The sequence below is a fragment of the Homalodisca vitripennis genome, chromosome 6 (genome assembly GCF_021130785.1).
Source record: "Homalodisca vitripennis isolate AUS2020 chromosome 6, UT_GWSS_2.1, whole genome shotgun sequence".
Lineage (NCBI taxonomy): Eukaryota > Metazoa > Arthropoda > Insecta > Hemiptera > Cicadellidae > Homalodisca > Homalodisca vitripennis.
In genome coordinates this window covers 12,168,638-12,186,134 of record NC_060212.1, presented here as the reverse complement: position 1 = coordinate 12,186,134, position 17,497 = coordinate 12,168,638, and the positions used below count along the sequence as shown (strand labels likewise).

At 32.0% G+C, this 17,497-nt stretch overlaps 1 protein-coding gene across 1 annotated transcript in view; it reads right to left on the bottom strand.

Moving 5' to 3' along the window:
• LOC124364107 (adenylate cyclase type 3) overlaps positions 1-17,497 on the bottom strand; it is a 321,145-nt gene that overhangs the window by 36,235 nt on the left and 267,413 nt on the right. Inside the window, 3 exon segments of the mRNA XM_046819303.1 lie at positions 432-593; positions 1,512-1,670; positions 15,370-15,513. Coding sequence (XP_046675259.1) covers positions 432-593; positions 1,512-1,670; positions 15,370-15,513 — 465 coding nt within the window.

Below are 17,497 nucleotides of genomic sequence, written 5' to 3'. Positions count from 1 at the left end.
GTCGAATTGAATTAATAATTCAAATCAATCTTATTATATTATGCAGTATAATATAAATAATGGTGATTGAGTGAAGATGTGGCCATGATAGATGAAGTTAAAAGTAAAACAGTATATTTAGCATTTATAAGCGCTAAATGGTAGAAAAATAAAATATCGAAAATTGGGATCTCTTCTCTTCTTTAAGCTTTAAACAAATCCTTTATACAGGTTTAACATGCACAATATGTTATAATGTTAACTTTGCATAACATTCAATAATGTCTGAATTTCAGAAAAATATTCTCCATTTGTTGATAATAAAGGTCAATAGAATATTAATAAGAATGGAAATACAGATATTTTTAAAGTATCTAAAAACTCAGCATCTGTGATGGCGTGTGTATAGAAATAGATTTTAAGGATAATACACGTAGACAGCGTACACTCACCTCGGAAGAATCAACATCTGAGCCACAGAGGTGAAGAGCAGCACCAAAGGACATCCTAGCAAGGATACGCCTGAGAAGGACTCAGTATGCTGAGCGTAGTCGTGTTCCTTCTGTCCGTCTTTGAACGACAGCGTAAACAGCGTAGTGTGCTTCGTCAGGTCTCTACACATTCACCATAGTTATATCGAAGTTTGCTTGAAAAATATGATTCTCTTTATCACTTTTTTGTTGGGCCCTGGTATATAAAATAGGAATTGTTACAACGTTTGATTCCTTTGGGAAATGGAAAACTATTCATTACTTCATTGTGCTCCCATTGCATTGAGGAAGAAGAAAAATTTTTAAGTAAGATTAAAATTAGTTGGAACAAAAACGACTTATGTTCTTAGTACTAAATTAATTTTACTACTTTACTAGGATGAAACACATTAATTCATGTTGTTTTTATTCATTGAAAAGTTTCTTGATTAAAATGCATGTATAAATGTTTTTAAATCAAGCAACTTTTCTAAGCTCACATGTAGAAATGTCACTGAGGCGGTTTAAAGTATGGCGGTTTAAATGTTATTCTGAAATAGTTACCATTATTGTATACAATATTTTCAAAACTAATCGAAATTTTCACTGTTTGATAAGGACTCAAATAAAACATTATAATAATGCAATACAAATGTCAATCAAGCCTTTGTATAGTAAAAGCATGTTGTAACGTTCATTACCCTTTTCCCTAAATATTAGTAATTTTCTTTTTCATTACTACCCAGATAATTACAGCATATTACATTTTTTACTTTGCAGAAATCTATGGTCAAGTAAAATAATTGAAATTCAATGGCCTGTAAGAGATGGACATTCTGTTAAGCGTGTTTAGTGTTGATTAAAACACTTTTTATACATATTTGATAGATTTTAAAAATAACTTTAAGCATTAAAAATAAGCTCTAAGCATTGTTCTTAATTGTTTAATTATTATTAAGGATTTGATATTGTTACTCAAATAATATAAATTAATTTGGTATATTTTGATAATATGTTTGATATATTTTATTGCGAAATAAAGAATTTATTACAATTTCTTACCTATGTGCATCTCTACTCATTAAGTCTTTTCTCAGTCTTTTCTTGAAGTCTTCAGAATCTTCTTGAGTCTTAGTTCCCTGTTCATCCACTGGAGTCTGGCCCTGGAAGTTTTAATTTAATCGTATTTAAGCAAAAATTAAAAATCCATTCGTTACAACTCTTAAATTTATTTTGTTTCTTTCTTAACGCCCATTTCCTCCTACTAAAATATTTGTGTGTTTATCTATTAGGTTCTTGTTGGTGCAATAAATTTTATTTTACTTATAATTTTGTAATGAAAGAATTTGTTAGTCTCATCCCTTTAAGACACCTTTTTTGAAAGGATCGAAAATGTAAAATCTTGTTTTGATTACATCACGACGAGTTATATACATTTAAACTAATTATTAAATGCATTATGATATCATGACCAGAATACAGTAACTGAAATAAGGGATGTGTCTTTTGTTTATGAGAAAATATTTGAGAAATGTCTGAGGGGAATTACATGATTTTCTATATGGTTGCCTTAAGTAACACTTTATTTAAAATCGTGTGATATTTCAATGTGATTTGTTTAAAACTAATATTTCATTGAAAAATATTTTCAAATAACTAATTTTCTCAAAATATACCTTATAATTGTTCAAATGTACCGCAAAGCTCCAAACATAGCTGATTCCCTTGGATTTGATTACAACATTTTTAAACAATATTATTTTAAATGTCCTTATTTCTTCAGGGAGAAATAAAATTTTTTTCTGTATACAATAGGAGTTATATTATAAGAACATGCAGTTCTGAAATGTTAAAAATAATTTAGTGAGTACCAACTGGAGTACTGGTAAAGTAATTTAGAGGAACTTCATTTCGTGTTGGAGCTATTCAAGCACCTCTTTCTACCAGCATGTGCCACCCAGTGGATAGATCCAAGTAGGATCTCCTTTCCTTCTACTAAGCAATCCAAATTTAACTTCGTCTGTAAGCGACATAAAAATATAAGGACGACCTTTCACCACCTCTACCAATAGGAGCGTGTATTTCTGTTTCTTCCCCTAAACAATTCTGACCACAAAATCTTTCACATAACATAACAAGTCCAACTATGGCCTCTTTCAATCCTCACACTATATAAATCAAAGGAGAGCATTTCATAATTTCTATTTATAAATCCAAATTTATCTTCCATCTACAACCGTCCTAACAATCTCAGAAGAAACGTTCGCCTCACCAAAGACCAATCCGAGCGTTTCTGTGTCTTCCGCTAGAGAATTATAACCATGAAATGTTTCTCCTAACAAGAAATCCAGTTATACGTCAATAAATGCTACTAATATATAAATAGAAGGTAGGCATCATTCTATTAGATAACCATCAAACCAATTCTAAAATAATTGGATTAATTTCTTTCAGTCTCTCTCCACTAATATAGCAACCAAACTGCATTCCATCCTCCTTTACTTCTTCCGCTTATAAATATTCTACGTCCTTTTAACCTAAGACCGCGCTTATACAGAGACTTTGTACTGATTAATCTTAGTTTTGTTCTATACTCCACTGTCACACCAGACATAAGTACTTCATGACTACACAAAAAATATGTCCTAATTAAACTAAAACTTTCTAGAACTGTGAAAACGTTACATTACTGAAGTCAGGAACAATATTTAATAACATGTCATTCTTTGCAGCAATACAATTTTCTATTCGTTGATATTGCCACTGTTATACAACTTTCATATGTTAAAGATGTTGACAATCACATACAGCCCCAAATTAGAATAATGTAATTTTTATTTAAAGGACATTACTTTGAAAAAGAAAACACTATCAGTGATAATACAACATCGTACACTAGATAGGTTTACGTGTTGTAAGAGAGCTTTGTTAGAATGGATACAATTATGATGACCATTAACATATAACCCAGTATTTTAGGAAATCATTCAAAAAAAAACAATTTGAAATGGTAAAATATCATACAGTACATACTAACCGCAGAATCAATTTTGGGATCTTCGATGTAGTCATCCGTGACTGCCCCGTTGCTGACTTCTCCCCGAAACTGAAAAATAAAAAGTAGAGCAATAAAAGAAACAAAACCATACACTTCCATTATACGTGCTAAAAATATAAAGACTTTTCAGCCGCGCTAGTTTTATCGGAAGTCGAAATAAAAGAGTATCGACAGGGTTAAAAATAGAGTATCACATTAATTTGTTGTAACATTGTATTTAAGTTTTGATTTAAGTTTTATTCTAATACCTTAAATAAATTATGAATCAGAGCCAGTTAACCATATTCATACACTGAACACGGTCGCGACCTGCAGTCTATATATCTGTCTGTCTGACGGTTATACAACTATTATTAATGTGTCTAACCTTCATTTATAAGTATATCACTCTAAGAAAAATATAACAAGATAAAATCGTATCGTTCTATAATTCTCACCCTTTAAATACTCTCTCCTATCGAAAAGAATCAAACATTGGGTGGATGATATATATCTTGCTTAAGATAAATTAGCCAACTTATACAGGGCAAATTGATTCTTTGCTCTTGGGCAATCAGGATCATACGAATATTATTGGCCTAATCTGAAATGGTATATTTAAATAACCCATAATTACATTATACAAATATACAATACAATAAACCAGATTGTAATCTGCCTTGTAGCATCATCTCTTTTGTATATAGCCTACTTTTGAGCGAAGAAATACAGTGCATAAAGCAATATAAAATTCTGAATTACAATACTCGTATATGCTCCTGGCGTGAAGTTAAATCAAAAACGACAGAATAAAAACGTGTTTGTTTTTTTGTGTACAGTAATATATTACTTTTACTGTGGAAGAGTATACTGATAGAGGAATATAATAATATTGAAAAGTAAGAAGACTTTCTGAACCTAGTGGTAGAGCTAGGCCGAATAAAAACCAATAAAACCTCGAGACGTTTCCATGACAACGAGAAGTTCTATTTACCAACATCCTATACCTCATGAGAAACTGAACTTATCCTATATCTCAGCTATTTTACTGAAGCGAATATGAACCACACCTCACAATTTTCATGTAGTTTTTGAAGTTTTCGTACATCGTATACCAAATATTTTATAGGTTGTTTTTCTATTCTGTTCCACCCCAGCTCGTTATTTCACCAGCCTTAAAAGCATCAGGCAGAAACCGTCGGTCGTATATCGAAATAGAGAACTTTACAAGACAGAAAAAAAGACAAAGGTTATATGAAAAGAATAATGTAAATTAATAATTTACAGAAATAAATTTTATAAATAATTTGGATATATAATCTGAAGTATTGACGTAATTTTAAGATCAGGGCATCTTAATTAAGGCTAACATTTCCTTGCCTTATTTCTTACAATGTCGACCTTAATTGCCCTAATTGGCCTTAATTTGTGGACTATTGTACATTATTTAATAACTATAAACCACACTTTAGTATATTGTTTAATTTCACAAGAGTGATAGCGCTAGTGGTCGTGACTTATACCCTAAACATTGTCAACGACTGAATTAATTCTCTCCTGTCCTGGACTCCAAGCAGATTTCGGGTACGTTTGACTCATTGTCTTTCTCTTCATTTTATCTTTCTTTTACAATTGAGTAACACTTTTTTCAACTGATGAAGGGGATAGATTTCAATCCTCGAAACGTTGTGTTACATACATTTTGTAACATATAACGACGACAAATGTCCGATATCTACTGTCCGGTATATATACAGCGTGTTTTGCGATGGATTGGCACAACTTCAGCAAATGATGTTGACACAAAACAAGCAAACACTTTCGTATGAATTTATGTATTTTCTGGCTTGTTTATTATTAGAAACCATATGGAGATTTTCTTTAAGAACCACATCCCTTAATATGAATAACTTAAAACTTGGTATATATATCAAACCAATAAAATTATGTTTAATGTAAATACTTAAAAATAAAATTTCTTTTTGTTTCAAACTTGCTGTACTTTTAATGTTTATAAATCTCATATCTTGATGACAGCAATTTAAAAAAAAAATGTTTTAATTGAATCGTTTTGTCGTATATTCCATGGAAAATCTAAAGATATCATATGCGTTTACATTGCTTTAAAATTAAAAGTTCTACGACTGTTTTAGTTGATAAGTGTATATAAAATAAAAGTAGCTGTTTATAATGCTGAAACTAATAATTAAGAAAAATCGGTACTGCTGTCTAAGAGTATCTTCTCTACTTGTAAGAATCAATGAACAAATCAATCAACGAATCAATAAACAATGAATCACTAACATTTTCGTAAATCTTTTATTTGTTAAACACTTTAAACAGGTAGGATATCATTTTATGCTTCTTATATAAAACAGCATTCTTCCAAGTATAAGCGTTTTTGATATGTGATTTCTTTATAATATCACATATTTGCAGTCACTGAAAGGAAGGTATAAGACATATGTTTATAAGAACTTATTTGTTTCTTTTTGGGTCTACTACTATTTCATGAAGTTGAGCCAATTTTTTGCCAAATACACCTGTATAAGACTTTTATTATCATCATTTATTAATATTAAAATAATTATAACAGGTTGTTTGTGAATAATAAATTTAATTTTAAAATAGTATAATGTGCAGTGAACATAAAATATAAATAATTAATAGTATTGTTTTCATAAATTTGATATTTTTTATATTTAATGCTTTCAGTAGCTGTTTTATCGTCTACTCCACATGGTATAAGTAGGAATGGCTTCTCTCACGGTGAACAGACTCTGTGAACAGAGTCGAGCCGCTTCTCTTTGAACGTCAACAGCGTGTTGTCAGACAAGGGCTACTCCTAGTGAAAACCTGTCACCCGAGGGGTGCTTCAAGGCTGTGTACTTGGACTACTTCTCTTCTCTTTGAACATTTGGGACTTAAGCAGTTACTTAGATTAAAAATTCCTGTTTTCCTCACCGCATTTACAAATTTAACGAGCAAAATAAAATTTAACGAAAGCTAACGTCTGCTAAAGATGATGAAAATACGATTATGGAACTTGAAATGATTGGTGTTCTGTAACTGAAACTCAACAAAACCAAAGCAAAGATCTAATAAAATTATTTTAATTAAAAACAGCTGTAAAAGAATAAATATTTCAGGTTGGTGTGTGGATTTGAGCCCGTTTTCATTATGTATTTTCTATAGAACTCCATTTTTACTTGACATCTTTTTAGAGAAGATTTCATTTTCAACAGCAAGGCTAAATTTTAAATATTTTCAATGTGACAAAAGTTTAAACGCAGTTCCAATGGAATACTTTACATAATAATAATACAAACCATATCACTATTTTTGAAGTTTTTAATCTTTTCGTTTACGCACAAAAATGCGCGTAGTTTTCAAGAGTATCAAAATCTACACCAAAAATATATATTTAATTGCTGTTCTCATCTTTATACCTAGTGTAGTTAACGAAAATGAATTACCTTCTTCAAACAAAATACTATAATATGCTTCCAGATATCAATAATAGCAGTCCAAATGTTGCTTCTTTTAAACTTAAATGAAAAGCAGATCTCTTTGAAAATACTTTATCTGATTGACAAACTGGTTTCACGTGTTCTTGAAATAACCATAGAGAAAGTAGTTTAGAAACTGGCTAACATTATAGTAAAAACATGATGTGGTAAATTTACATGATATAATTGTAATACTGTATATGCTTTATTTAATCTACTCTGTTCATGAGGAATTATTTTTCTAAGGTTCCAATTTACATGGCTACGGAGTTTTCATTATTATGTGGTATTATGTGATATCTGCTTCCTTCGTCAAATCCAAATTTTAATGCTGCAAATAAGTAAGCCATTATCCGGAATTTGTTGGGATTGTATACTTTTGCGTGCTTCATCATGGGTTTTATAGTTGGACAAGTAAGAAAGTGCTAATAATTAATTGTGCTAGGTGTAACACGTCATGATGGCAAATTTCTCTATTCCTATGATGTAAATACTATAAGCAAAGTGTCAACTAGTAAACAACAACTTTTTATTATACGCATTATTGAACGAATTTGTTAGTTCCCGACATATTATTATTACTACTATATCATTCGAACACAATATTTTACGCTGCTTGTCCAGGTTATTTTGTGAAATATTTATCCTAATCAATTTATTCTTTTATGTATTTATCTCTTCGCTTACAATTAATACATTTGTTCATCCTTTGGCATGAGAAAGTTCCCATTTCTCTCTGTAATTATCGAAGTTGACCTCATAATAAAGAGGTGTCTCAGGGTTCCTTGATCTATACTTTAGCATAAGAATATTTCCACATAGGTCGTATAACCAGTGCATTAGAGCTAAGTCCATGAAGTTTAAAGGTCTAATATTACGTAATAATAATAAAAATTTGTTACTAATACAGAGCAAATAAAATTTTAGAAATTAAATAAGATAAAACAATTTTAATTTATACAAAATATTTAAAAATCTAGTAATTTGCTAAGATGAAATATATAATATTTTCAATTTAATTCTCTAAAAGAGTGAGTTTAATTCAATTAAAGATTATTTATTGGCGCAAAAACCTTGTTTTTCATGGCCTAAAATACAATAAAAAGTATTAGCATACAAATATCCTTACTTCCGTCATACAAGTTTCTATACATATGCCATCCCATTATTTTATATCTCTTCCGTCTCTCATTCCCTCATATTCTCTTCTTCTCTATTACTCTGTTTGGATTTCCTCACTCTCCTATTCTCTCATCCTGCCATTCACTCGCCTCACAGCCACATCACTTCCTTGATTTATCCTCAATTTTAAGATTATTACCCGCAGTAGTCAGAGATTACACCAACTGTTTTTTTCATCTAAATCTCGCCTGTGGATGAATAATAGGTGTATATGAAAAGGAAAACTACACATTATATTTGATATCTAATTAAATTAATATTCGTTACATGTATCTTAATGAAATTTTTAATGGTATACTTTAAATATAAACGCAAACTTTGTGATTGTCTGAGCATTAGCTAAGCCTATCACTCAAGTGGCTGGGAAATTTTCATTTCTGTTAGTTATAGCGTTTACATACACCTGTAGGCAATATCGAGTTTGGTGATAATGTGTGTCACTCCATGGTATTTGTCTAAGCGTTAGAGTATTTTTACATTGTTTTGATGAGCAACCATGAACATCGCAAAGTAGATAAATTAGTGAACAAACTGAGCAAAATCATATGACATTTAACGTGACATACTGACACATGGAACTATACACCTGAAATTCTAAGCAGCCTGAGTGAATTCTACTACGCAGCATATACTGTTGGCGAGAGAAAAGAAGAGACCTGGCCCGTGCCGGCGCACAGCTGTGTACTAGTGTGTTGCCGCGCGGTAATTTCAGGCGCTTCGCCCCACAGCCAACCCTGCGAATTGTTTATCATAGCAATGGAACAGTGAAACAATAATGGAATTACGAAACAAGGCGCGGCAACATACTAGTAGTAGCGCCTGCAAATTTCAGATAGGCCAGAATCCAGGTCTCTTCTTTTCTCTCGCGATCAGTAGTATGGCGTACCTTCAATTACAGAACAGTTTTAGTTGGATATTAAATCTGTTTTATTACTCATTTACTTGGATTTATTCACTGTTTTACGATTATTCATTCTCTGTTAATGTTAGTAAACATTTTTTAAAGTGAGATCATTCATTACGATTGTGAGTAGTTACTTTTATTACTTTATTTAACAAGTTGTAATCGAATGGGTTTATGTGCTTTTGTTTAATTCAACGAGCTGAAGGCCGAGTTCAAGTCAACATTATTTAACTGGATGACAATGTTTGACTAACTGTGTTCAACGAGAACAGAAAACGTATTCTCAATGTACTTCTGCTATTTAAGCAGCTTACATGTTAAACGGAACGAAACAAAAGCTAAACTGCACAGTAACCAGGCAAGCTGCTTGAATGTTTCTGCATACAAATATATAATCATGTGTTGACTCATTCTTGTTTTGTGTTGACTATATCAGATAGAATGGTTTTGTTAAATATATACATTTAAATTGATAGATACAATGTGTTTTTTGAAATTAAATTTAAATTTTAGTAAATAAATATGTAAAAATAATGTAATCTAACTAACTATTCAGTGATGCAATATTTAGTTAGATGCACAGTGAAAACCATGTGTTACGTAACAGGCATGTTGTATGTCCAGTGCTAAAATTTTACATGACTGTACTTAGTTTGTTTACAATGTTATTTATTCGGCGATTTTTGAAGACCACAGCAAAAACTTCACTAACGCTCACAAAAATGCCATGAATCACATCCTATAATTGAACAATTTAAATGTCAGTTTACCGTTTTCTATAGATTGTGCCTACAGACAGACAGACAGACAGGAATTGCATTTTACAGCCCCTTCGAATGATAAGCTTCTTTAGCGCTCACCCAAAAACATTTGGTTTTAATATTTACAAATTCTACCTATATATTTTAGTGATTTGGTTAGCATTATGTGGTGATGCAGTCTCTATCAGTAATGTTGCCGTTTAAACGAATGAGTAGCAACCTATGAGGTCATCCTTGAGAACATTTAAATAAAATCAATTTTATTATCTATAACAGCTGTTATGGAATTTATGTTCACAGAAAAACGAAAAAAGATAATATATTGTTTTCAGAATTGTTACAGTATGGTATTTTATTATGAATATATATTAAATATTTATAAAACTCCAATTGTTTTAAGCATCCCACCTCCCTATAGATTATATTAAAATGTATGATTATATTAAAACTACTTCGATTTTGGGCATTGTATCTTGGACTGAGGTAATTCAGTTAACGAGACAATGAGAGTGCCTCTTCATCTAGATTACGCTGAATTTTGTAGTCTGGGTTTCACGGATGTCAACAAATTTCAAAGAGATCGTTTTGACCTTCCTCGTCGCTGATTTTTTTTTGGGGTCTGACGAACACTACTCCAGATTCCGGGAGTCGAGTCTGTCAGATTCCAGAGAACTGTAGGAAACACAACGTTCACATTGAATCAACCCTTACCACCAAAGCTACAGTTATGTAATAACTGGGTTGCTTCCAAGAATGTAAGCATTGATACCTGCATGATTTTGAGATAGAAATAAATCATTATTTAAACAGATTACTTGTATGTGTATATATTTAACATTGGGTTTATCTAAATTAATAGATTGAATCTCTTTCTTTCATTGTGCACAGAAATATTTTGTGATATACCGGACCATCGTTTAAATTAAAAAGAATTGGAATATTTAGGGTTTTATCTAAAATCCAATTTAAGGGCGGTTCATAAATTTTGAAGTTTTTGTTTATATGTATAAATTACTTAACAAAATGGCTCAATGTGTATCTATTTAATATTCTTTTAGGAAAATGTATAAAATAATGAGGTTTGAAATTTGTCCAGTTAAATGGCAACAGAGAATACGTGTGGCATTTTGTATCAATTAATTCGGATTACGAGTCTAATGCATGAATAATCCAGATATCCTGATTTGAATAATATGTGATGTTTCAAATGTAATTAAGTTTATAATAATAAATGTCATTAAAAGTTTCTATTGATTTTTATTTCATTTTTACTATTAACAATATGTTAAAAATTCAAGTCAGTCATATGGACCAAAATTATGTTCAGAATATTTCGCAATAGTTTAGAAAGAAATATTTTTAAGTACTGAGGGAAAGTTTCATTGCCATATTTCACCCTTACATACTTCCATTGCTTACAGAAGGAATATATTTAAAGTTCATAGATAGAAATATAAACACACTACACCTTGAGTTAAATGGTGTGGATTCAGACCCAGTGAACTAAGTAAACTCTTCATTAAGTCGGGCGGAATGTTAGAGCAAGCAATGTTCGCATACAGAAGGGAACTTCACCCAGGAATGGAGGTGAGCTATTGATCAAAACGTCGTCATTAGAGCTACGGTCACGGAACTCTGTCTGTTGACCCTTCACCCCAACTGTCCAACACTTCAGTCACAAAAGTGTCTTTTGACCCATTTCATCAACTCCATACATAGTCTCCAGGGGTGCAATAAATGCATGACTAAATCTTCCCTTAGAAATCCAAGTGAAATCACTTCCACTAGTAATGCATTCTTGATGCACTTAGAGAAACCTTTAAAGAAATATTGCTAAGCAATTGATCACTAATACGATTAAACGTTGCCATATAACCGAAAAGTAACTTAATGTATAATTGCTCACATCGCGGTTTGCTGCCGTATGGTGTAGATGTAGGCTTACACAGTTTTAACACGTCTATGTAACGTGGGTAATTGTTGAGCTGTGCGATTTAACAACAAATCGTCCTACTTCCGGAAGAAGTAGGTAGATTTGGTGAAAGCTGAAATATTTATAATTTATCTCTTGTTTGCATGTAATCAATATCTTTTTGAGATAAACGCCAATTTTAATTGGTTGAACGTTAGCGAAGCCTATCACTTGCGTGGCTAAAGAATTTCGTTTTTGTTTGTCATCTGGCTGGCTTTACGTCATTTCCGATATATTGGAAATGAACAGAAATATACGCCTGAAATTTTGCATGAAGCTTCTTCATTTTTTATATGGGGAAAGCCAATTTTGATGATTTTTCACATAACTTCATGGGGTATGGCTGAGAGTTACTGAATATTTTCACATTGATCTAATAGGTAATCATGATGGCAACGAGAAAATAGTGGAATAAATACATTTGTAATCAAATCTGGTACAAACATATCTGGCTTTAATTATACAAGTACAATAAAAATTGGAAATAGATTGGAAAGTCAGTGTTGAAATTGGGTGATAAGATTCGATCTCAGTGCATTCTTGAGTGGTAACACCCTCCTTAGCTCACCAAAACTTTTATTATTTAAGAATTGCAAAGGACCATAAATTAATGAGCAACAATTTCAATGCCTTACTTATTAAAATATCCCAAGAAATATTTCGTATATCGCTTAACCTGGTTTTAATCAGGTTTGGTCAGTGCATTTTTTGCGGAGTTTTGGATGGTCTTATACAGCTGATCAAACGAAGATACACAGAAACTGTGGCAGTTCATTCTAAATTTTAAAACAAGAAACTATTAAATCGCCCTTTAATTTACCTTGCCATAATTTCAGGAAGTCCTCGTTTTACATGGTGATATAAACCCGGGCCAAACCTATCGCTAGCCGTAGCTCGCTAACAAAGAATTTCCGGACCATTATTAATATAAACTGTTTTCATTATGTTTAAATATAGAATGAGCTCGAACTTTTACATGTATAATGAGCTGCATATCTTCGTGAACCATCATGTGTAAAGGGATAACCAGAAATCTGAAGTATAATTAGTCAAATTAGACCATTTTAAAAAAATATTCAAGGATATTTCAAAGATGTAATTTTAAGATGCTACTCGCGTCATTCTAATTGTAGTTCCATAAGGACAATGTTAAGTCTCATACAATTTTATTACATTATCTTTGTATTAAATTTATGGAAAGTATTTCATTTTAAAGATGATACGGTCTTTAGTTTTTCGTTAACTTTATATTCATTTACTTAATCTTAATCGTTTTAGTATTGAAAAGCATACCCAAAAATATCGTTTGGATCCATTTGAATTATATCACAGAAGATTTACCTAAGGTGAACAAGTGTTTATGTTGTTTATACATATATATTGAAAACCTTAGTGCCGTTGCACTAAAGATGGCTCTTAACCTTAACTTTGCGATCAGGGGTCCATTTATAAAACATTTCAAAGCATAAATCATAATTTTAGTATTAATAATAATATGGTTATTTTACTTAGCTACTCTAGGCGTACAGTGATGTAAAGGTGCATAATTAAACACTGCTGAAGTTAGCTTTCGTCGCGAATATGTTGAAACACAATACAGCCTCTGAATTCATGTATGATAAATGCTCATTTCATATAAAATGAGAACCAGGGATTTCACCTCATTAATTAGTTTATCGCAAGCCCAGTACTGTAGAGCGGAAACAGCTGACAAAAGGAATAAACGGTGGCCATTGTGTATCCTCGCCGATAACAATATTCCTGCGCATTGAATCAGTATTAAATGCAATTAGAATGTAACTGCACGGTTCACTTGGCCGTGAGCTTTTTATTACGTTGGCTTTCATATTACACGTACTTAGAAATTCATTTTTTATTATTTTTTTTTTTTTATTTATTTATTTAATTTATAAACAGTTGTTTTACATAGTCTTGGCCTCACCAAGTTCTACAAAACTTGTCGGTGAGGACCACTTGAAAAAGTAAATAGAACACATTGATACAAATATTCAACTTTTAAATTTCTTTTAATTTACTAAACTATAAACTCAAATTCGGCGGTTTAGGGCAGGCACTAGCTTCAAAATATTAAAAAATTATTAAAATAAGGAAACAATAATTTTTGCAAATATTTAAAAGTGTAATTAATTCTTAAAAGACCTCAGATCATTTGTCATTAACTGGATTTTGGACATTGGCCATCGTAATATGTTACAAAGAATTTTCCCAAGTAACACATAATAATGGCAAATTTCGAAATTCTATTATCCTTTCGACCCTTCCATCGTCAATAACAAAGATTAAATAAAGAATATTATTAGCCTAGGCAACATCCACAATTCTATGTGTAATCCCTATCCAACACTGGGGACCAACGGCTTAAAAGTGACTTCCCAAACACCATCAAAGGCCGGGCAGGCGGGCTGCTTGCAGGGACAGGATCGCTCAGCGGTCATCCATCCAAGAAGCAGCCACGCTCAAAGTTGCTTGATTCGGTTATCTCGCGATAACCACCGCACCCGCTACACTGCGTCATTGGCGCTGTATTTAGCATTTAATGATAAGTAAGTCGAAGTTTGGTGAATGAATTAGACTGGCAGTCGTGTCTGACAATAAAGGTTCCTTGTGTCACGATATTACTTTTAATTAACAATGTCTCTTTTTTAGCATAATGCTCTGTAAACATAATTTTTATTGTGCTCCTAAACAATCTATCCTCAGAGTTTTGAGTAAATGGATGCCAAAGGTTATTCGGCTAATGAAGTGTACTTTACATGACATTTAGACAAAATTGAATATACGGCTTCGTCGTCACAATCTGCCACTGTTATTATTTCGTTTGGCATGCAAATGCTGCCCTGGTGTTCAAGCTAATCCATCATATTTCACAGTCAACCAGCTACAAAATTGTAATTATTCTCTTTCATATCGTGGCTGCGTTGGTTGGAGTGAGCCCACGTTGTTTTTGCAATTATTTAATTTCCTCAATAAAATGGCACGGTCATTTTTGCAAGGAAAATATGTAATTTTTTATCTAATTGGCTAAGCGTTTGCTAACTCTTTCAAAAGAGGGGCTAGAACATTTTCACACGTCATGTCTTTCCGTACGATATCTCAAAAACAAACATTTCATGGCTTGGTGGATAGCATTTTATTATGTAAACGCCGCTTGGAAAGCCAGCTTATTTAACAGATATCTGAATACATCATGCGACAAGGTATCTAGAGAAAGGTTTTATCTGCACACTGCAACTGTTACAAAAAACTTTATTTCTACATATAATGGTATGAGTTCTATCGTGGTGCATGTCCAACCATGGCATTTGGATAAGGGTAATTGAAGCCTATCACTAAGTACGCTATAACAATTTTCCAATTGTCTGCCGGGGGATGTAAAATGTCTTTTCTGTATGTTTGTTCGTTTCTCTTTCAATCCGTAGGACATCTCAATAATGAAATAAGCTATAGATGTGACATTTATCAAGAAACCTCAGTAAAGCAGATATGTGACACGTAGTGTGGCTCACTCCTTGTTCAAAATTTAACGTTTATCACTCACCGGTTTTTAAAGTTTTGACGATGAAGAACGTCTTGATTCCCGCCATTCTTAGCATCTCCTCTCGCTTCTCCCCTAGGGCCGGCTCCACCTCGAACTCCCCATTTAGAAAACTTAACGTCTTCTCGGATATGTGAACTCTTCTGTAATGAGAAAATCGAAATATAATACTTTTATGACAACATTATGTATAGATATGACCACTGAAAGATCAGAGACCAATCAAGTAACTCATGAAAAAACCTTCAGTGTGTGTTCTATTAAATATGCACTAAGACATTATTTTAATTATGTAAATTTAACAAATGTGGACGTAATTGAATCATACGTCATTACACTAATAAGATCGTATTGTATGATTAGCAGCTCTTTTGGTAATTCTATCTTCAGATGTAAAGTTGAATCTTATACTCTGTTATTATATGTATCTTTGGATAGTTCAAAAATATTATTTTATCAATTAAATATTTTTAAATACCACAAGGGATATATTTTGAATTTGTTAAAAGAGCTCAGTTATTAATTTTAATTTCAATCTGGTTGTACGTTTTCACTTAATCACTTTTGACTAAAAGGTATAACCCAAATATTTTTTCAAACAGAGAACAGATAGTCAATCAATCAGCACAACAAGTAAATAATAAACGGAGAGATATTAAGTGGCCATCAACCAATTACAATTGACTGATATCTGGAATTGGCAAATAGCCTGTATTTAGAACACAATAACTACCGTAATTCTAAACCGATTATAGATATAATTGGTAGAGCAATTGGGCTTATAACTGTGTTTAGATTCCAGCGTCATCCAGGCCATTCCGGTCCAATTAGAATATTAAACTACCTTTTTTATTGTTCGTCTAGGGTTTTACATTTGAATCAAAATATACAGTGTGCCCACAAAGTCATGCCACATTTGTAAGTGTTTATAACTAGTCTATTATTGATCGCAGGTCTATGAAGCAGATTTAAATAAAAATATCCGTTTATAAAGTTTTCATTAGTTATATTACCAATTGCTGTCATCTAGTAATATTTGGCCAACTATTTACGTAAACGGTCATCATGGCTCAATTCTGTGATTTCAGTGATTCAGTATTATCCAGTGTCTAAAAAAGATCGATTTTAAAGTCGCATCATGTATCGATGGGATAAGAAGTTTAAGGAAACAGGAAGCTTATTGGACGAAACTGCGGACAGGTAGTGACCGTCGAGAACACTCAAAACAGTTTTTTAATAAGTGCAAAATGTCTATACAGAAAAGTGATTGTGAGTTAAATATCCGTAAGAAGTATAGTTCACAGTCTAAGTTTTGAAAAAAGGCTTAAATTTAATGGTTATAAACCTCAACTATTGCATGCTGGGAAGCCTGATTAATAAGGTATGATTTTTCAGTTGTTATTCTGTATGTAAATGAATTGGATAACAATTTTGTAAAGCGCATTGTTGTTAGTGATAAGGCTACCTTTCTCTGTTTAAAAATTTGCATCGTAATAACGTTAGTATATTGCACACTTAAAGCAACGAAACAGACTGCCATTGAATCAGTTACCACAAAAGTCTTGATCAAATATGGGAGAAAAACTTTCATTTGTGCAAGGGCGATTCATAGTGTTCATAGCATTCATGTACCATCCTGGTCCAAACATGTAGAATGACCAATCCAAATTTGTGTAAAATCTATGCATTCTTACAAATTAAGAGATCTTAAGCATTCTTGCTATACTTAAAGCCGTACGTAGCTTAGGGAACCACACTCTTGGAGGCGTTTATTAGCTTACTAGGTGAAATAAATAAATAAAATAAAAATGCCTTCATTTACAAGCGTTTCTTAGTATAGTTACTGTTTTTCAGAACAACTCAAGTACTGAATGCCTTAAAAACTAGATAACAAAAACTGAAATAAACTTAATTTAAACATGTACAATAAAATCTAGGTACCTATGTGGTCCATATCATGTTCAAAGCAAATGTTCTAAATCAATGTATGCCATGCGGAAAATTGATGCAAAAAAGATATATGGTACTACAGCTCTCCATTTATAAATAAAAATATACTGGGCAATCAATACCTTACTTTCATTCAATTTCAGCACCGATTTTCGGTCAGAATCAGAAGATTATATG